General features: G+C 63.5%; 1 protein-coding gene and 1 long non-coding RNA gene across 4 annotated transcripts in view; one reads left to right on the plus strand and one right to left on the minus strand.

Moving 5' to 3' along the window:
* SLC7A5 (solute carrier family 7 member 5) overlaps window positions 1–4862 on the plus strand; it is a 30152-nt gene extending 25290 nt beyond the window's left edge. The window contains exons 9-11 of one of the 2 annotated variants that reach the window (XR_003903576.1): window positions 1547–1724; window positions 2638–2854; window positions 2986–4862. Coding sequence is in view for 1 of the 2 variants with exons in the window: in XM_029924179.1 (XP_029780039.1) it covers window positions 1547–1724; window positions 2638–2693 (234 nt within the window). In the remaining variant the exon portion in view is untranslated. Of the gene's footprint in view, window positions 1–1546; window positions 1725–2637 lie in introns of both variants that reach the window. The other variant, XM_029924179.1, reaches the window with a different exon arrangement.
* A 9598-nt stretch (window positions 4863–14460) lies between these two features.
* LOC115280993 lies at window positions 14461–20563 on the minus strand. 2 transcript variants are annotated; one of them, XR_003904024.1, is made up of 4 exons: window positions 20234–20563; window positions 18391–18602; window positions 17886–18003; window positions 14461–14996 (listed from the first exon to the last, which is right to left on the minus strand). It is a non-coding gene; the product is annotated as an uncharacterized LOC115280993 (long non-coding RNA). The 2 variants fall into 2 exon arrangements; XR_003904025.1 differs by lacking the exon at window positions 20234–20563 and adding an exon at window positions 18699–19098.
* Between the last annotated feature and the right edge of the window lie 505 nt (window positions 20564–21068).

The raw sequence follows: 21068 nt of genomic DNA on the forward strand, positions 1-21068 counted from the left end.
GGGGGGGGGTGCGCCCAGGGCTGCTCTAGGATTTGGCTGTCACGCGCCTGAGAAACGGGGTCTGAGTGTCCGTCAGAGCCCTGGGCCGGGAACCAGTTGGCCTGTGTTCTCTGGCACGTGGCCGAGCTAGCCTGCGTCCCTCTGCGAGCCAGGGGTCGGGGCACCCTCTCCGGAGCATTCTGGTTAGGATCGTGCTTCTCAACTAGACAGAGGGGACTCGCTCCCACAGGGACTGTTTGCCGGGAGCCTCTGCTGGGGTCGTCCCAGGACAGCGCTGGCCCCCCACGTTCCTAGGCCCCTAGACCTTCTATTCTAACACGGGGGGGGGGGGGCAGCAGCACACTAGCAACCTGAGTGCCAGGCGGGCGAGGCCCTGACTGGCCTGGGGCCGCATTGAACAGGCCAGCGGGGGGGGGGGGCACCAGGGTGGGAGGGGGGCGCCAGGGGGAATGGAGGTGGGGCTGGGCCCTCCTCTCCCCACCCCCCCCCACCCCTAGGTCTGCCTGTCTATGGCACCTGCCCCAGTCTCAGCCTGCCCAGGAGAAAGCTGGGTACTGGCCCAGCCCCAGGTGGGCGCTCCTCTGCCCTGTCACCTTCCCAGGGGTGACCTGGATTCTCCTAAGAGGGGAATCGACGGCTGAGCTCCGACACGTCATGGCTGGTGAGCGGCACGTGGCCGTGCCGCCAGCACCTGTCTGTGAGCCTCCTCCCTGGCTCCGCGCCCGGCGATCCTGCAGGGCCCGGTGGGGTCCAGGAGACGCACTTCTGAGGGGGCCGGGGACCTCAGTGCCCTGCACGTCTTGGCCCTTGTGTGTGGTGGGCTCTGACTCTGTCAGCTGGCGGAGGGGTGGCTGCTGTCCTCGGGTCAGCCAGAACCCATGGTGGGCTCTGTCCCCGTGTTTTCTGGGGCCTGGTGGCGCCTGCAGCGTGGACTGTGTGGAGTGACCTGGGGAGGCCCTTGTTTATCCTTTTCCGCCGGGGTCTCCTGCAGCGCGAGGTCCAGCCTGCCCAGCGGGGGATGGGGGAGGCAGAAGCGAAGCCACCAGCTGTGGCTGTGGCCGTGCACGGGGCTCCTCTGCCTTGAGCTCTGCGGGTGGGCCCTCTGCCCCAAGCTGTGCCAACCTGTGCCAACTGTGGCTCAGCCTGGCCACAAGAGGCCCTCTGAGGAGGCAGGTGCTGCTGTGTTATTAGTGGGCGGCCGTAGTCTTCCCAGAAGCACCGCCCCCGCCCCTGAGTGTGCCGGGATCCCCCTGGGTGACTGCGGGAAGGATGCCAGGCCAGGGTCTCCACCCATGACTTGGGAACCAACAAGGCCAATCTCCCCTGACCTTGGAAAGCCTCCAGGGCCCAAGCTGGCTGTATCTGCTGGCCTGTTGGAGCCCTCTGTGCTCAGAGCAGTGAGGGTGTGGGGGAGGGGGGAGGGAGCACAGGTGAGGGGCCTTCAGCCAGGGCGGGAGCCTCCTCAGGGTAGACGGGACCTGGGACCACAGCCACGGAGGCGTGGGAAGGGAGTGCCCTGAATCAGCTCCCCCCCCCCTCCCCGCAGGTGAACCTGGCGCTCCCCGTGTTCTTCATCCTGGCCTGCCTGTTCCTGATCGCCGTGTCCTTCTGGAAAACCCCAGTGGAGTGTGGCATCGGCTTCACCATCATCCTCAGCGGCCTGCCCGTATACTTCTTCGGGGTCTGGTGGAAGAAGAAGCCCAAGTGGCTCCTCCAGGGCATCTGTGAGTACCGTCACCCCCGCCCGGGGCCCACACGACCCCCCAGAGCAGGCCCGCCTGGTGCTCCACCCCACCCCACCACCCAGGAGCAGTGGGGCGCCTGACGTGCCCAGGCCCCGGGTCAGCCGCGTAGCAGAGACGCAGCCCTGGCGGGGGGCAGTGGCATGTGGCCCCCGTGGCTCCGGCTAAGACGCTCAGCTCCACAGCAACTAATCTCAGAATAAGAGATTCCAGAAAACTAGGCCGCTTTTGACAAGTGATGAAATCCCTCTGGCTGCCGCCGGCTGACCCAGAAAGGCAGGGGAGGAGAAGGCAGGGTCCCCGCACCGCCGTCCTGGGCCTTGTACAGAAACAGCCTGTGGCGTGGCTGTGTCCGGGAGGGTCCGGCCTCTGCAGGCCCGCGCCACGATCACCGCGCGCCAGCGGGCCGCCGTGCATTCCCAGCAGTGCCCGCCTTCATCACGCTGGCGAAGCTTGGCTTCCAGCCTGGACCACAGGGTCCCGGTTGGTCATCTTTTAGGGCCTGCCACACCAAGGGCCCAAAGCAGGAAGCCCTGTGTCCTGGCGTCAGCTCCCAGAGTCGGTGCTCCCAGAGCCTGTGGTGACAGGTGTCCATCGGGCCCCTGGTTCATGCCCCCCGTGCCCCCCTGCAGAGCCACAGATGCGCCGCTGCGGTCCTCCAAGGAGGGCATGCTCGCTGCCAGGCCGGGGTCTGCCCGCGCCCCCAGGAAGGGCACGCCACGGCCCTCCAGCAGCAGGACCTGCGACCCCTCGTGTTTCCTCAGAGCCCTGGGCCTGAAACCGGGGTGGGGGCCCCGCAAAGTCAGGAGCCGGCACACAGCATCTCGTGTGCAGGCCGGTGCCCAGCAGCAGGGGGGGCCCCCAGCCTAACTCCGCTGTCCCCTCCCCCCACCAGTTTCCACGACGGTCCTTTGCCAGAAGCTCATGCAGGTGGTGCCCCAGGAGACATAAGTGAGAGGGGCCGAGAAGCTGCCGGAAGGAAAATGCACCAAGATTGTGATCAAACAACTTCACCTCGAAAAGCGCCTCCAGTCCTGTCATCCAGGCAGCTCAGCCGAGCGCCCCACACCGTCCCTCGGCCGGGCCAGGGGCCGGGGCCACAGTGAAAACTGGTACGAATCTAGTCCCAGAACGTGAACTTCCATCCTTACCTCCGCGAGCGGTGCCCTCCCCTGGCGCCGCGGGCCGTGTGCCCTCCTCCCTCCCACCTCGGTTTATTTGTATTATTTTTTTTTAACTTAAGTTTTAGGTCAAGCTGAAACCACCAAGATGTGTATTTTCTAAAGACCCAGGGGGGCGCGGGGAGAGTGTCCCCTTCCGCCCCTCGCGGCCGACTGCCTCAGAGGGACCAGGCCGTGTGCGGAGCGCCCCGGCCTGGTCTGGGCGCAGGCCCCCGGCCCGGCGGGATTCCGAGCACCGAACACTCCGGTCCCACGAGCAGAGGCCCTGACAGCGAGCGGCCCAGACCACATGCTTGGCTTTCTTTTGTCGTTGTTGCTGTTGTAGATGTAGTGACTTAGAGAAAACTAACCTCGGGACTTAGGTCTCTTTGCCTTAAAGACCCAAGCGTAGATTTCCGCGCCCACCCCCAGAAGAGAACAGAGAGCCAGACAGTTGAGTGACGCTGGACCCCCTCCGTGGAAGGCAGGTCCCGGGCCCGGTGCCCGCTGTGCGTGGGGCCCCCTGCAGAGGTCACGGGCAGCTGGACTCTCCTGGAACCGGGCCACCACCGGGATGCACCCCCCAGGATGCCGGAGCAGAGCCAGTCCAGGCTCGACCCCGGTCACGCAGGATGCACTGGGCTTCTGACCTCCTGCATCCCGCCCTGGACGCCAGCCTGAGCAACAGCAGTGCCGCAGCAGGCCCCGGGCGACCCGTGCCCGCCACACGGCTGTGGGTAGCACCGCCTCTGGCCTGCTCTGAATCCAGCATTGGAACCGGGCAACAGCTTTTTCAGGCAAAGCCCCACACTCAGAATCTTCTAGAACAAACCAGATGAGAAAGGCAGACACTGTGACCCCCTCATGAGCTTCCCAGCCAGGGAGTCCCTCAAGGCAGCCGCTCCCTGGGGCTGAAAGAACTGGCCTCACTCTCCAGCCAGCACCCCAGCACCCCAGCACACCGCGGGACCCGGCCGCCACCCTCCCTCCCACCTGCACGGCCACCACTGACTGCTGCTCAGGAGGCTTTTGTCTTTGTGGTTCCTGGGGCGCCCTCCCCAGGAGCGGCAGCTGAGGCCCGGCCGGTGTGTCCTGCGCCGTCTGGCAGCCTCAAGTTAGCATTGCGTGAGGCAGGGAGCACGGTCCTCCGAGGTCGGCGTCTCCCACCAGCCCGCCCGCGCCCCCTGCCCCCCCGCCCCGTCTTAGACTCTGGGTGGCTCTGCTTTGCCCTCTGATCACTGACCTCCCCAGAGGGCGCTGAGCTGCGCCCTCAGGCGTCCAGAAGCGGGGCCGGCCCTGGGGCTCTGGGGGGGGATGCAGGGGGCATGTGCGGGGAGCTGGGGCAGTGTCGCCTTGCGGGGATGGACTGGGGTCCGGGGCTCCCGTCTCACACAACTGGGGGAGGGCCCTAGGAGGTCACAGGTGGTTCTGAGTGCACTGGCCCCGCATCTGGCTGGCACTCCCGCTGTGAAGGCGGGCGGGGGCCCAGGTGCGGTGCCCAGAGCTGTGCCCCCACCCGGCCCGGGGACCCCCTCAGAAGGCTGGGCGCCGTGCAAGCCGCAGACACTACTGGTGCTTCTGTTCTGTGGTGGGTGACCCTCCAGGCGGACAGAGACTCTGACGGGGACCCCAGCGCTCCCCATTTGTCGGGCGTCATGTTTTTACACCGAACCCTGTCGTAGCCGCGCACATTTGTGAGCGGTTTGCTGTTCCGTCCCGTCCGACGCGGCGCTGGTGCATAGGGTGTCCGTGCTGCTCCGTGGGATCCCCCGTCTCCTGTCCCTGTCAGCGTCGCGGCCACGTCAGCCGCCTGCTGCGTCACGACGTGCGGCTCACCGTCTTTCTCTTCCCGGTGACGCTAACCTGCTGCGCCTGGCTGGTTGGGTGGGGGTTGTGGGTTTTTTGTGCGTGGGGTTTCCCATTTGTTTTTTAAAGAAAAACAATCAGAATCTTAAGTGCTGCTGGTGGTCTTGTGTGTCCTTTCTTCAGCGCCAAGCTCAGAGGGAGGGTGGCCACGCCCCTCCTGGCCCCCCTCATTCCTTCGCTCGCTGACAGGGCCTCCCTGACGCTGGCAGAGTGGGAGGCCCCACGCGGGATGTGGTGAAGGCCAGGCAGGAGGCAGGGAGGCTGAGCGCGAGTGGAGGTCGGCCTCTTGGGGGGCAGTGGAGTCTGAATGGGGGGACACTGAGGCAGGGAGGCAGCAGGGCAGGCCCCGGGGGGAGAGGGGCTGAGAGCATGGTGGCCCTTCAGGAACCCACAGACAGCACTCCCTGGACTCCGGCAGATTCCATGCTGAGCATTAGCGTTTGAACAGGGCCTCGAGGACAGGAGGGGCTGGGGGCGGCCTTCGCCTCGGTGAGGCAGGACTGCCAACGGCAGCTGCCACATGAGCCCAGGTCGAGGGCACAAAAGACAGACTGCGGGTTGGGGTGCCCCCATCCCCCAGAGGGAGGGGTGCCCTTGTGGCCCCCAGTGCTGCCACCAAGAACAGGGCCACCACAGGGACCACAGGCATGCGCTCTGTACCCCGAACCCCAGAGAACCACCCCAGCACCCACTACACCCCCCGCTGGACGCCCCCGACCCCAGGAGCCCAGCCGCAGTCCCTTCCGTCCCCAGGGAGGCACATGGGGAAGCCCACCCTGGCTGTTCTGTGGCCCCAGGGGCCAGCTGCCCTTCCTCTGTTGCTGATGAGACAGGACGTTTGTGTTTGGAGGAGGGGGTGGGGGGTGCCGGCTGCCACAGGGGACTTCTGGATCTTCCTAGAAAATCCTGCCAGGATGTGCCAGGTGCCCGTCCGCTGAGCGGGGGGGCGGGGGTCAGGCCTGCAGCAGCGAGACCAGTACCACTGCCCGCAGGATCAGCTGGACCCCCACGAGGGCAGAGTTCTGCGGGCCATGGGTGTAGTGGGGGGGGGGGCAACGTCTGGGCCAGGGGACAGAGCTCAGGAGCCCCAGGGTGTCACGAGGACCCAGGGAGGGGGCCGCACGGCCACCCTGAGCTCCCCCTGCACGTGCACCTGTCCCCAGACGAGACCCTTCCTCAGCCCTAAATACAGGAGCTTCGAGGGCCTCCAGATCCTTGGCCCTGGAACCCCTGGAGAGGTGGGGGGGCCGGGCCCGGAGCCCAAGCCCCCGGCGAGAGCAGGCAGTCCCTCTCCCCTGCATGCATGCTGGCTGTGCACGTTAGATGCATCTGCCAGGGCCCAGCCACCCCTCACCCCGCAGCCCTCCCCACGGTGCCCCGCACCCCGCAGCCCTCCCCACTACTCAGGGTCCAGTTCAGACAAGACCCGGATCTCCCTTTTATCCAAGAGTGATTTAATCCTGCGAGTGGGAGCTCAACTGTAATTAAAGTCAAAACTGTGAGAACACACAACCCCGAGGGTGAAAGGGCGGCTCACAGACGAGTCTCTACCAGCTCCACGGGAGAACAAATCCCTTCCGGGTCAAAGAGGGCACAGAAGGCTCCCTCTCCCTCAGCAGCCTCTGTAGGCTGCCTGGAGCGTGGCACGGGGCCCCGGGGAAGGCTCATCCCCCCTCGAAGGAGGACTCGGGGGCCCCAAGTCAAGGCATGGGTCTGTCCCTGCCCACCGGTGGCTCCTGGGCATCCCAGCAGGTGGCAAGCACCCCCCCCCCCGCCCCGTGCCAGAGCCCCATCAGTCCCGCCAACGCCTCTGGAGAGGCAGCTTGGCAAAGCTGAGTGGGGGCGAGTCCAGCGCAAGGGGCTCATCTGGCCGACCCACCTCCGCTTTGTTGGACGAGCACGAAACTGACTTCTCTCGTTGGTGAACATGTCCCCAGTGTTTCGAAAGACACTTTGTCCTCCTGGGCAGCCGCGGGAGTAGGACAGTGTCCCTGGATGTCACTGCTCCCCCTCCCTGTCCCTCTCACCACACTGACATTCTTCAGGCCTCGATGGCCGTGTGGCCACTAGACCGCTCTCAGAGCCACACTGTGGGCTGGGGGCTCTTGGGCTGCTGCTCGTGGTGGGGGGACTCGTGGGTGGGAGACTGAGTCCGCACTCCTTCTGCCGAAACTGCCGCTGTTTGCTTTCTGGGCTCCGCTGTCCCTCAGGGAGGGTGTGAGTCGCACCGGGAGGGACTTGTCCAGTAAAACCCGAGTCTGGACAGAGTAAGGACTTTATTTGGAAGGGCTAGACTGTCTCTGTCGGACTGTGAGGTTCTTAAGCACCGGGGGGGGGGGGGGGGGGGGGGGGGGGGGGGGGGGGGGGGGGGGGGGGGGGGGGGGGGGGGGGGGGGGGGGGGCTGTCTGCTGGCTGGCCCTGAGCGGGACCAGGGTCAGGGGTCCTGGGGGAAGGGAGGCCGAACCACGATTTGGTTAAGGGGCATTTCGTCCCCATGGATCTGTAGGGTGGAGGGAGTCTGAGGGCCGGAGTCGGATGAGGGTCCCTGTTCACGGGGGAAGGGGCTTCTGGGCAGTGAGCTGCTTCCAGAACACGAAGGGAGAGGGCTTGTCCGCCTTGGCCCTTCTCCGGGGTGGCGGGCTCGTGGGGTGTGTCCCGTGCCCTCCCGCAGGGCCCCGCACGTGGAGACCCTGGCCTCGCTTCCCTCCCTCCATCAGGGCTCCTGCTGGCCTCGGAGCACGCGGCCGCAGGGAGCTTTCTGGGTGCTCGGGGAGCCCCTTGAGTGCGGAGCTCGCCGGTGACAGCGTGGAAATGCATGCGCCCCGCAGGGGGCAGGAAGCGGAGGCGCCTGGGCCTTCCGCGTGTCCTCGGCGGGTGGCTGTGGGAAGGGTCGGAGCGCACGCGGGGTAGGATGCGGGGTGCCACAGGCCCCCGGGGGGGACCGTGTCCTAACCCCTCCATGTGGCGGAGGCGGCACAGCTCTGCGCGTGTGCCCGGAGCCGCCGAGTCGCCCCCTCCCACGGTAGGACCCGGCGCCAACCCGCCAGCTGCTGACCTGGACACCGCAGGCGCCGTTTTCGGGGGACAGCGGGCAGGAGCGTACACTCCTGTTTCCCTGACGACAGAGCGTCTGGGGGAGCGTCTTGCGGACACAGCAGCCGCCTGGGGTCCCCCCAGCCAGGATCCCCGTCCCTGGGGCTGTGGCGGGAACAGGATTCCTGCCACACGCCCTTGCTTCCTTCTGTGACTTGAATCACATGGACGGTTCACTCATTCACAAAAACAGTACTTGTAAAATGTTTTTCTTTGAGAGAGAGAGAGAGAGACCACACAGCAGGGGAGGGGCAGAGGGGGGTCAGAGGACCTGAAGCGGTCTCTGCGCGGACAGCGGCCAGCCCTGCACGGGGCTCGATCTCACGAACCACAGGTCATGACCCGAGTCGAAGTCGGACACTAAACCGACTGAGGCCCCCAGGCACCCCACAAAAACAGCACTTTTTAAATAAGCTTTTCCACACCGGCAGGCCCTCTGGGCTGCGCGGTGCCCCGAGAGTTTGTGCCTTTTCTGCCCGGTTTGGAAGTGTGGGCTGGCCGCTCCTGCCAGGCGTCCGCCTGCTCTTGCTGTGGGTTCTCCGTGTGGCCCGCAGAGCCGAGGACGGGGTGTTGGCACCCCTTCCTCTCCAGCCCCAGCCGTGGACTCTGTGCTCATCAGGGGGTCCACGCTCTGCTCATGGGGCCCCCGTGTAGCAGGGTGAGGGGCGAGGGACCCTCGTGTCTTGGCAGGGACCCCAGGCTGGGGAGAAGCATGTCAGCATTTACACATTCACAGGGTCCCAGGAGTCACCCGCCACGCGGAGCCACCTTCCTGCCTTCTGGGGCTTGGGGCCTCACGTAGGGGCTCTGAGAACCCATCGGGGGGCCAGATGGGTCTGAGACATCAGTTCATTGATTCTGCGCCTCGGCCTCCCTCTGGACGAGGCCTCTGCCGGAGGCCCCACCTGGCTGTCCCCGGCAGTCACCTGGGGCAGACCCCTCCCCCCTCCCCTGAGCAGCTGTCATCCCTGACCGGGCTTGCTCCTGCGGCGCTGACTCACAGAGATTTGATTTGATGCACTTGGCAATTTGATTTGGCGCACTTGGCAATATGACAAAGACAGGAACCGGCCGCGTCCCTAGGCTGCCCTGAGTTAGGATCGCAAAGGCCTCACCAAAGCCACGTGACAGATGGAGGGATTGAGGCAGAGGGCGTGAGCACCAGAGTGGGAGACCCTCAGTCCGCTGAGAGCACGGCCGTCAGGATGGTCTCTCCGGAACACCACGATGTGACTGTTTTTGCTAATTACATATTATTCAATAAGTGACATATGCAAATGTACACAACCCAAGGGTCCCCAGGTCTATATGAAAGTGCGTGTCCTGCCCCCTCCCCTTTTCTCTTCCCAGGCTTCTGGGGTCCTTATGGCCTGTTCAGAAAGGTGCAGAGCACGGGGGGGGGGGGGGTGACAGTGGAGTGACAGTAATTGATCAGTGGTTGATGGAGGAACAGGCTGCGGGCAAAGCACAGGTTACAGCACCCCCTCCCCACCCCCCCAGGAATATCTGTGTGACCTTCCTCGGACACTCCTGGCTGCCTCAGAACAAGGAAAGCGGTTTGAGTGCCGGCCACAGTGATGTGGGAAACTCAGGCAAATGAAAAGGTAAATTGCCCTACTGCCTACGGCGCATTGACAAGTCCTTGAAACAGGCCGAGTGACTTCCCTCCAGGAGCTCAGCCCCTTCGCTGCGGGCAAAAGGGGGACTTGGCTTAAGTTTATCCAACCCTGACGTTCCTGCAAGTCAACTTCCTGGATCTCAACTGCTCCCAGTATTTGCTGGCAATCCTGCTCCAAGCGTGCGTCGTACGAAGGGTCACGTGACTGAGCAGTGTTTTTTAAACGTAATAAATGGTGTTTCCCTAGCAACAGCTGGCCCCTCAAGGTCCTAGAAACCTTGCTTCAAAAATTCCTCAGAGACGTACTCTGTCCCCGACCCCTCCCACCCTGAGGGCCTTGAGTGACGTCCCTGGGCAGCTCCTCCTGCCCACTGTCCTGGCCCAGCCTTTAATAAAATCACCTTCTTGTACCAAGAATTGTTTCCTGGCCGTCGGTACAGGAGCAGATGGGCCACCCCCCAGCACCTCCCCAGTCAGGAGCTTGAGCAGGGGGCTTCCATCGGTGCATCGAGGGTACGCACAGCAAGAACAGGGAAATGCGCTCACCTCTGGAAGGCGGGACCCACATGAGTGGGTGCCCCCCACGTTGCTCTCTGGGAGAGGAGGCGGGGGCTACGCAGACCGCCACAGGGGGTCTTTCAGGCCTGGGAAACATCCAGAGCCCATGGTGGAAGGAAAATGTGTGCGCCCTCACAGAGGGAGCTGACCACTGGGGCCAGAGACTTCCTGGAGACGCCTGCCGAGCTGGCCTGGGGCCTGGGGTTTGGGGGCTGGGACGCGCTGGGTTGGCAGAGCCGGAGCAACGACGCAGGGCCGAGGCAGACGGGTTGCAGGTGGGAGGCTGGTAAGGTTTCCTGGATCCTTGCACCCCAGGCGGACAGCCCGGCCACAGGAGAGTGCGCTGGCGCGTGGGAACAGGGAAGTGAGGCAGTCGCCGTCCGCCGATGGGGCCCGGCCGCAGGTTTCTGTCCTGAGCCCTATTTGGCCACCGTCTCTACCCTTGACTCGAGTAAACAGGTGCAAGGTGCCAGGAGCAAACACGTAAAGAACAGGATATGATGCCTACTGCCTCCGAGACAAAGGCCCGGCTCCTTCCGAGTTCCCAGGGCGCATCTGCCGCCGCCTGCTCTTCGGGGCTTTGTTGGACCCCTCCCTCCCACACCCCACCCCCGCCTTCTGCATTGCAGTCCGCAATGGCTCCCTTTTATTTCTAGGACATTCTGTGCCTGGAACACCTCTGGGCCTTGGCACATGCTGTGTCCTCACTGAGCCACTCCTTCCCTGCCTCCTGCCTACTCACTGCTACCCCCTCCCACCTGCGAGGCGCACTTGGCTGCTCCCCGTACACGGAGCCCTCTCCCCTCCTTGAGAGGTCATGTGAATTGCCTTTTGGCTTCTTTTCCATCCTCCTGTGTAAGAACATTCTGGATACTGGAGATTCCTGGAGACACTCAGCTGGAAGCTAGAGAGGGGAGCGAGCTGCCTGTCGGCCCTCCCGGGACTGAGGGGGTCCGCGCCCACCACTCTCCAGCGATGCAACTCTGAGCACGCCGCTCCCCTCTCTGAGCCTCAGTTTCCCGGCCTGGGATGCGGGCGTACGGGTGTGCCCATCCATCTCGCAGGTGGTCAGGGTTCAGAGAAGTGGCCTGTCCCGAATCCTTCCTCCGGCTGCTTTCCACCCCAGAAACGCCTTCCCTTCCAGGAGCCTGACGCCTTGCCAGCTGCAGGGGACAGAGTGGCCCAGGGGCCCACGCACAGCCCCGCACAGCGCTTCAGGCCCCAGGGACAGCTCCAGGCAGAGGCGGCTCCCTCTCTCTGGATGTGGCTGAGCACGAGTGGCAGGGAGGCCATCAGGCCTGCTGAGCGGGGTCAGAGGAATGGAAGGTGGGGGAGGTCACCAGAGGTCACCAGGCACACTCGCCACTGGGCTCCAGTTGTGGCAGAGACCATCAACTCCTGCGGCCTCCCTGCTGGACGTGGAGGGTCCCCAACCCAAGACCCCCGTGTGGCTTCGAGCCCGCTGGCCATGTCGGGGGCACGAGGCAGGTGCCACCATCATGTGTGAGAGCCTCCGCCTCCAGGAGCCGCCGGGGATGCCAGTGCCGGTGCCTGGCTGGGTTCAGGCGGAGGAAGCGGTCAGGCCTGGGTGGCTGCCGACAGCTCGCCACAGCGCCTCCCAGACGTGCCCCTGGCCAGGGGGTCCAACCGCCTTTCTGCAGGCTACTGGCATCCACCGGTGGCTGGACGTATTCTGAGGCTCCGCGGCCCCGATTTGGGACGGTCCTGCCACCATCCCAGCCCCGGGCTCCCGTCGGATCAGCTGAGGCCTCTGGTGTGACCACACGCAGCCGGACATCTCCCTCTGCCCCGCGGGGCTCCCATTCAGCCCCCACCTCACACCTCTCACTCGGAATCCACCCCCGGGGAGCCCGCCCCAGGCTGCGGGACAAAGAGGAGGTGGTCTGCCCTGTGCACCACGGTGCCCATGAAGGGTCTGAGCAAGCCCGGGAGGCTGGGGCTGATAACACGCGGTCCCCAGTACCGCCCCCAGGGTGGGCCGCAGTGTCCTGGCTCTGGACACGGGGGCTGCCGTACGGCCCCTTCCTTGTTGCCACCGGCTGATTCCTGCCCCTTCCCGTGGCTCCAAAGGAGACTGTCACCAAACTCGAGGAACTCAGGACTGTCGCCGGGAAACTCACAGGTGACAGGACCTGCTTCTGCGGGGGGCCCGACACGTTGGTTCCGCCAGGCCCACGGGCCGAGGGACGGGGACATCCCTGACTCTTGTCAGAGGAGCGACGCGCTTCCCTCCCAGCCATCCGGCTGTTTCCGTCCAGCTGCGCGTGCATTTTTCATGGCTCTGCAAGGAGCGGAAACCCGGTGCAGAGACCCGTCCCCTGGGCCCCCGGGGTTCCTGAGCCCTCCCCGCCCCCACTTTCTCTGCGTGTGCTCATTGCGTTCGCCCAGGAGGACCTAAGAGCCCAGTATCCACAGCAGTGCCGTCTCCGTGCTCCGCTCTGCCAGGCGGTGGAAAGGAGTTCAGCCCCTCTGGAAACGTTCAGGCAGGGTTAGGGCCCGTGACTCAGCAGCCCCACACCCGACAGGTGTGTGCACACGCTCCGGGGCATGTGCGAGAACGTGGGCGGTGGCTCTGGGACCTGCCAGTCCGTAAATCCCCGAAAGGACAAACCGTGGCCACACCCTAGGACGACAGAGACCGGTGAGGGTGACGGGCTGTGGCTAAGCATGGCCCCGGGGGAGGTGCCACAGACCCAGGTCCCGGTGCGAGAAGGCTGCACCCAGAGCCTCCCGCGGCCCGGTCCTGTTCTCAGAAACCTGGGGCGCCATCAGAGAGCGTGTGCGGCGGGTCAGAGTCCTGGGGCCGCACCGACGGGCTTCAACAACAGACATTCGTCCCCTTGCTGTTCTGGAGGCCGAGGCGTCTGCAGGGCCGGGTCCCCTTGAGGCTCCAGGAGAGGGTCCTTCCTGCCTCTTCCTGCTCCTGGGGGCTCCCAGGGGTCCCTGGGCTGGTGGCCGCGTCCCTCGGTCTCTGCCTCTGTCTTCACGAGCCCTCTCCTCTGCACCTCTGCGTCTAAGTCTCCCTGTTCTTCCCAGAACAGCAGTCACCAGATTTGTGGCCACCGCCCAGTGAGGCCTCACTGTATCGGTTTCGTCTACGACGACCCTGTTTCCAAATAAGACCACATTCTGTGGTTCCAGTAGTTCAGAAAGGGGAAGGGGGCGGGGGGTGCTTTTCACCCCCGCCGATGCTCGAAGGAGGGCCAAGACCGGCCGGTTCTGGAAGGGGCTCCGGCGAGCGGGTGCTGTCCTGGCTCTGTTCCCCGGCAGTGGCCTTGAGAAATCATCGGGCCTGCACGCCCAGGATCTGAGCCGGGTGCTGAGTGCGCATGGTCCTGTCAGGGACACAGTTACACCCAGGAGGAGGTGGCGGGAAGCAAACTCAAGGTACAAATCTGTTCATTCCACGGACACATGTTCATATTGTCACTTGTCTGGGGCTGCTGTGACAAATGGCCACAAAACTGGTGGCTGAGACAGAACTTTACCGTCGTGTGGTTCTGGACACCAAAAGTCTGACACGGGGCTGCCAGGACCAACGTCCAGATGTCCGTAGAGCAGGTGCCTTCTGGGAGCCCTGGGTCAGATCCATTCTTGGCCTCCACAGCTTCCGGAAGCCGCCTACGTTCCTTGGCCAGTAGCCCCTCTGTGACCGCCTGCCTATCTCTTGTGAGGACACTGTGCCGATGCGCAAACTCCAGGGCCACCTCCACAACTCAAGGTCCTGAACTTGGTCACAGCTGCAAAGTCCCTTTGCTCTGGAACGGACTCCAACCTCGGGGGTCAGGGCGTGGACGTCCCGGGTCAGGAAGGGGGCATCCTGGGTCAGGATGGGGACGTTCTGGGTCAGGAAGGGGGCGTCCCGGGTCAGGATGGAGACATCCCAGGTCAGGATGCGAAGTTATTGGGTCAGGATGGGGATGTTCTGGGTCAGGAAGGGGGCGTCCTGGGTCACGAAGGGGGCGTCCCGGGTCAGGATGGGGACGTCCCGGGTCAGTATGCGGACGTCCTGGGGGCTTTACTCCACTGGCCTCTGGCCTGCTATCTGGCCCCCGAGAGAAGGGGAGTCTAGACAGGTGAGCCGCCCCCGGGCCACACCCAGTGCCCACCCTGACCCCTGAGCCACGGTGGGTCTTGGTGACAAGGACATGTCACCCCACAGTAGGTGGGAAGGGCAGGGCCACCAGGGGCTTTAAAAGCCAAGAAGCGGGGGCGCCAAGGGGGCTCTGTCGGTCAAGCGGTCGACTTCGGCTCAGGTCATGGTCTCGAGGTGCGTGGGTTCAAACCCCACGTCAGGCTCTGAGCTTTTAGCACAGCTGCTTTGGATTCTGGGTCTCCCTGTCTCTCTGCCCCTCCCCTGCTCACAGTGTCTCTCTCTGTCTCTCAAAAATAAATAAACGTTAAAAAAATTTTTTTTAATTTAAAGTTAAAAGCAAAAGCCAGGATGCAGCAAGGCGCTTGGAGGGACAGTCACAGAACAGACTGGGACACGGGGCACCGCCGCTGAGGGTGGCAGCCGTCACAAGTGTTCCCATGGTCCCCACGAGGAGACGTGAAGATTTGTAATGTTGTGACAGAGAACATCCAGGGTCTCCTGCTCCTACGTAACTTCTTTATCAGAACGGGGCCTCGGATTCAGGGACGCCAGCCCTCCCCGTCCGCACGGCTGTGGGTGAACTTGGCCTGGCGGAAAATGCCGGCAAATGAATCCAGTATAAACAGACCTTTGCTTGGAAACGGAGCCTGAGGAGGGTGGCGGTTTTTACCTCGTGTGCCGCGGCCGCCAGGTAGGGGCTCCGGGCAGGCCAGGCCCTGCTCCGACACAGACTGCTCCCATCAGGGGCTGCAGGGGGTGTGACCTCTCCGTGGCCAGGCCCATTGCCTAGACCGTGCGGGGTGCCTCCTTGCCTTCGGTGGAGGTGTCTGGCCCAAAGGTCCCTGTGTTGGTGGCCGGAGGGGGGGGCCGGAAACGAAGGCTGGAAGGCCAGAGGCTTACGGACGGAGCCTGCTGGGCCCCGCTCTGCAGTCAGAAGTCCGAGGTGAGGGTGTCCACACGGCCACCACCGCGCTCCCTCGGGAGAGGCCGGGGCGAGCCTTCCAGCCACCGTCAGCTAGGGGGCTCCATGACCCTTGGCTGACGGCCACGTCCCTCCAACTGTGGCCTCTGTCCTCACGAGGCCCGTCCCTGTCTCTGTGTCTCTGTGTGTTTGCTATTGCTCTTACCAGGACGGGTTCCTTGGAGTTAGGGCCCATCTGGGGATTCTTACCCGATCACACGTGCTGTGTCGCTTTCTGAGGTTCTGAGTGGAAGTAAACTTCTTCTCGGGAGGGCACTGGCCAACCCTCCCCCCCCACCCCCCACCCCGCGCCAGGGGGCCCTTCACCAGCGCCGACCCTGTCCTCTCCTCAGAGTGAGCACTTCCAAACTTGTCCATGAAAAATCCCTGGCAGTTGGTGAAATGTCCGCCATTGGGAGATGGGCCACCCAGGAACCGCACCAGGACAGTAGCGTGTGTTGGGGGCAGGGTGAAGCTGAGACATTAGGAAACGTGACCACAAACCCCATCTAGACCCGAATCTTCAAACGTTGGAGTCAGATGACCCTCCCTGCTCATGAGGGGGTGGATGAGCACCAGGTCCAGGGCAGCGAGGAGAGGGGGGAGGCTGAGGAGGGGGCCGACACGGGGCTCCCCAGGATCTCTTGGTGCCTCCAGTGCCCCAGACATGAGGGTGGCCTCCTGGGGCTGCGGTGAGGACTAAGTGACGCCCAGTACCTGTGTATGTGGCCTTGTTCGGAAACGTGCTCCTGCACATGTCATCCAGGTACGCTGAGCTCCCGCTTCAGGAGGGTGTGGGCTCTGAGACACAGACCCAGAGGAGGGCCGGGCGGGGGCGGGGTCAGGGGGTCGCCTGGGGCCCCCAGGAGCCGGAAGAGACAGAGCCTTCGGACGGAGTGCAGCCCTGCCACAGCCTGAACTCAGACTCTGGCCTCCAGACTGGGAGAGAGTGAGTCTGTTGTTCTGAGCTGCCCTGTCTGTGGTCCTGTCTGGTGGCCCCAGGTCAGTCCTGGGACGCTTCTCGCTGGGTTCTGGCTGTCCCCTCGCTGTTCTGGGGCCCCCTCAGCCCTGCCCGGGGCCCAGCTGCTCCAAGCCAGGTCTCCTGTGAGGGGCTGTGCTCGGAAGGAGGCTGCCCCTGAGCGTCCCGGTGACAGCACTGTGGCCCGAGGCAAGTTCCAGCTGCTTCTGTGATGAGGGAAGAGGGTGGCGTTCCCGGACCCCAGGAGTCCCTGCTTGGGGCCGCTATGGGGGCGGGGCTGGGGCCGCCGTGGGGCGGGGCCTGCACCTGTTGCTCCAATGGGGATGTGAGAGAGAGGGCTGGAGGAAGCGCGGTGAGCAAACGGGTGTGTGAAGGTCGCCACGCCAGAGACCACACACTCACGAGGCTGGGGGAGGGGGCTGCATCCGTGCCCCTGGGCCACCGCAGCAACGACCGCGGGCTGGGGCCATAACAACAGAAGTGTGTCCTCTCCCAGCTCCGGAGGCCAGAGTCCTCGGTCGAGGCCTCTCAGAGCCGCACTCCCTCCAAAGGCTCTGGGTCCGAACCCCGCCTGGGGCTCTGTGCTGACAGTGCAGAGCCTGGAACTGCTTCCGATTCTGTGTCTCTCCCTCTCTCTCTGCCCCTCCCCGCTCATGCTCTGTCTCTCTCTCTCTCTCTCTCAAAAATAAATAAAACATTAAAAAAAATTTTGGAGGTGCCTGGGTGGCTCAGTAAGTTAATCCTCCAAAGGCTCTGGGGAAGGGGGGGGTCCTTCCTGCCTCTCCCAGCTCTCGGTGGCTCCAGGTCTTTGGCAGTGACCGAGTGCCTCCAGTCTCGGTGTCTGTGTCTCAAATATAATGAACTCCAGTCATTGGATTTAGGGCTGCCCTGACCCAGAATAACCTCGTCTGAACTTAACTAATTACATCTGCGGAGACCCTCTTTCTGAATAAGGAGAGAGCTTATTATGAGCGTGTGAGCTTCCTAGCGGAAGTGCATTTGGGGGCGTCACTGTGTGTGGGGGGGCCTGCAGGTGACATTTGTAACCAGCTCCCGGCATGTCGGGTGCAGGTGGTCGGGGCTGTTCCAGGTCACTCTGGAGCCCTGCAAAACCCCGCCCGAGCGCGGAGCAGCCCCCTGAGCTCGTGGGCCCGGCCCTCTCCTCATTTCCACGTGGGTGGATAATTCTGTCCGGCGGGAGGATTAAGTGAGCGCCTGCGCGCCCAGCAGACAGCAGATGGCTGGTCCGCCAGGTGATGCCGTGGGTTTTGTAGGCGTCCGGGAGTCTGTCTGAGCTGGAGCCGTGCTGATCACCCTCCTTTGACTCTTCAGGATGCGCTGCTGCTCAGAGGAGGGGGTGGGGAGGGCCGCCTGGCCCCAGGGCCCGCCCCCAAGTCCCTGCACCTAGCAAAGGGGTGCCCTCTCTCCCGCGCATGCGTACTGAGGCCCCCTGAGGCCGGCGCCCATGACTTCGCATAGACTGCTCTTGTCAGCGGCAGGCACCAAGCCTTCCAGCCCCTCCTTCCCCCTTTATTAAGGATTTTTTTAAATTGCAGTATAATTCACAGTCATGTACAACCACCACCTCTGTCTGATTCCAGAACGTTCTCCTCCCCGTGAAACATGCCCCGCGGCCGTCAGCAGTCACGCCCGTGCCCTCCCCCTGCAACACGGTCTAGTTCCCGTCTCCCTGCGGATTCACCTCCTCCCAGAGGTGCACAGAATCACATAATGCACGGCCTTCTGGGGCTGTCCCCGGCCACTGCGCATGTTTTCAGGGCGGGTCCCTACCTCTGCCAGCGCTTCGCTCCTCCTCACGGCTGTGTCGTATTCCACGGTGAGGCTCTGCCTTTCTTATCCATCCGTCAGTGGGCGGACGCTTGCGTTGTTTCCGCCGTTGTGAACTGTGCTGATTTGAACACTAGTTTACATCTCTTTGGGGTCCATACCGGGGAGTGGAATTGCTGGCTCGCCTGACTTTCTGTCCCCCCTCGGTGCCCACCCCGGGCCTGGCCTCCGGCGGGGGGGGGGTGCTCATTCCCAGCCCAGCCAGGCAGCAGGGTGCAGGCATCCTTCCCCAAGCACAGATGGGCGCCTCGGAGCAACCCCCAGAGGTGACCCCGGGCCTCGAGACCCTGTATGAAATGACGCTGAATTGTAGAGCAAGAAGCTTCTTCCCCACCAGGCGTGGACACGCTTGATTTTCCTTCTCTGTGTCCGTAGACTTTGCCAAACGGAAAACCTGCCAGACCCCTGAGGTGGCACTTTGTTACATTGTATTTGTTTTTACACTTACCTTGTACAATGGCTGGTTTTCTTATTAGGTGAGTCAATTTAACGAAAAATAATGAGTAGAGAACAGTGATGGGGAGGCCACGGGATGACTGAGCTTGAGAGCCCGGGACACCAGTCATACAGGACCAGGGGGCAGAGACGTGGGTCCGACTTGTGTCCAAATATTGCCTCAGCTTCCCTCTTCCTTCCCCTGTCTTCTGCCTTTTCCTCTTTCTATAAAATGAATCACAAGGAAGGAAGGCACTCGGTGAGTCCGGACAGACACACACACTTGGTCACGAAACACCCTATCAAGAAAGAAAACATTACTTGGAAGTGTTTCGAAGAACAGACTCCTGGTCAGACCTGCAGGGTCTGGTTTGGTGAGACCTGGGCGGCACCCTGGGTCGGGAGTTTACGGAGCTCCTTCCGGGAAGCCGGTGGGGAGGTGCTGGTCTGGGGTCAGGGCCGGAAAGCCCAACCTGGGACCCGCTCCTCGGTCCTGTCCCCTCCTCCTCGCACGCCGTGTTGTCCCCGGCCCAGCTCTCCCCGAGTGTGCGTCCTTGGACAGGTGGGCAGTGTGATGTCACTTGAGCGGATGCACATCACAATGACAGCGAGCTGGGCCCCGCCTGACGAGCCACGGGCTGCACAAGGGGCAGCTGGAGGCTGCTTGGACCCACTGACTCTTCTTTCCCTTCCATGGTATTTTCAAAGAATTTGCATTAACATTTTAAAATGGGGAAATAACAGATTTAAAACACAAAAACAAATTTCTGACTTCTCTTTAAAAAAAAGAATTTAGGGGCACCTGGGTGGCTCAGTTGGTTAAGCGTCCAACTTCAGCTCAGGTCATGATCTCATGGTTTGTGGGTTCGAGCCCTGCGTCGGGCTCTGCTGACAGCTCAGAGCCTGGAGCCCGTCTTTGGATTCTGCGTGTTCCTCTCTCTCTGCCCCTCCCCTGCTCACATTCTCTCTCTCTCTCTCAAAAATAAATAGGTCTGTTTCAGCTTTAAAAAAAAAAAAAAAAGAAAGAAAGAAAGAATCTGAAAATGTAGCCGTTTAAGGCTCTTGGTCTGCAGGCACTGGAAGTGTCTGGAGCCGCCCAGCAGCTGCCCCTTCCTCTAACCTGCCCGGGCGCCCAGCCGTTGCCTCCACCTGCCCGTTCAAGTCCCTTCTCCTCTGCTCTGGCCCCTGGAGGCCTGTGAGATTTCAACTCCTGCCCATATAAAACCACCCCTGAGAACACCGCAGTCCACAGAGGCCACGGGGGCGCGGAGCTGGAGTTATGTAACTTAAGCCAGCATCTCCCGAAGCCAAAGCCTGGCCTGGGGGCAGCGGCACAGAGGCGGGAGGCATAAAAGGCCCAGAGAGAAGTGGGGGAGGGGGCAGGAGCCGACGGTTTGCCAGGTGGGTCTGGGGTCACAGGTGCAGAGCTCCCTTTGTCTGCAGGCCGGTTTCTCACGGGGCGGCTGTAGGCTTTTGGGGCCAGACCATTCTCCGTGGGGGTCTGTGTTGGGGGCAGACCTGTGCTTTGAAGGGCGGAGAGCAGCCCCCCTGACCTCTAGATGCCTACAGCCGCCCCCCCCCCCAAGTGGTGATGACCTGAATGTCTCCAGACGCTGCCAAGCATCCCTCTGCGGAGAACCAAGCCCAGGTGCCACTCAGGGGCCTGGCAGCGACCAGAGCTGGGGGGGGGGGACGGGGAGAGGGGCTCTGTGTCATGGGGGCGGGGGCAGAGTGTCTGGTTTGCACAATCCCGCTCTGACACCGTGACCTCCCCACTGCATCCTATTCAATCCACAGGCAGATAGCGGCCCTTCGCTCCCAGACCCCCGCCCTCCCCATGGGAATCGGGGACTCACCGCCCCAGATGAGGCTGGCGGGGGGCCCGGGGGCAACTGCAGGAAGTGCCTGGCCGACCGCGGCCCAACCGCCGTCTCCACTTATGCAAGTGCCAGCCTGCGCGGAGAAGGCTGCGCGGCCCGTTGGGGAAGAACCCCCGGGGGCACGCTTGTTTCCTCGTCTGTGAACCCGGGAGCCAGGTGGGGGCCCCACAGCCGCCCTCTCTGTGCTCACCCCACCCCGCATGCAAAACGCTGGCTGACGCAAGCCGCCTCAGGATTGCTCTGCCTCGGGGCCAGGAAATGCCATTCAAGGAAAAGCAGCGGGGAGTCCAAACCGCAGGTGGCTGGTTCAGAACCAGGGAAGAGGTGTGCCCATGCCCGCTTCTCCCCAGAGGGGCTGCGAGAGCCGGGGGGGGGGGGGGGGGGGGGGGGGGGGGGGGGGGGGGGGGGGGGGGGGGGGGGGGGGGCGGGGAAGAGGGCAGGACCAGCGTCTCCGGTCTTCACGGGCCAGACCGACGGGGATTCCAGCTCGCAGTGGGCAGCTCCCCGCCGCTGACGAGGGGCCGGGCGGCCTGGACACTGTTTGCTCAGCACCCACATCTCTGTCCTTAGCTTCGTGTGGGGCGGGGGCTCTGGGGCCTGCGGCAAGCTAGCGTCCACACGTCACCCGGAGGAGGAAGGAACGGTGACAGACAGCGGTCAGGAAGCTGTGCTCTTTGTCACATGGTTTCCCGTCACCACACAGATGACATTCGGGGCTGGTAATTCGGGGGGGGGGGTGCCGTCCTCGGCATCACTGATGCACGATGGTGACCAGGTCCACCTACCAGATGCCCTGACACTGCCCCCCCCC

Source organism: Suricata suricatta, chromosome 16, assembly GCF_006229205.1.
Source record: "Suricata suricatta isolate VVHF042 chromosome 16, meerkat_22Aug2017_6uvM2_HiC, whole genome shotgun sequence".
NCBI classification, from domain to species: domain Eukaryota; kingdom Metazoa; phylum Chordata; class Mammalia; order Carnivora; family Herpestidae; genus Suricata; species Suricata suricatta.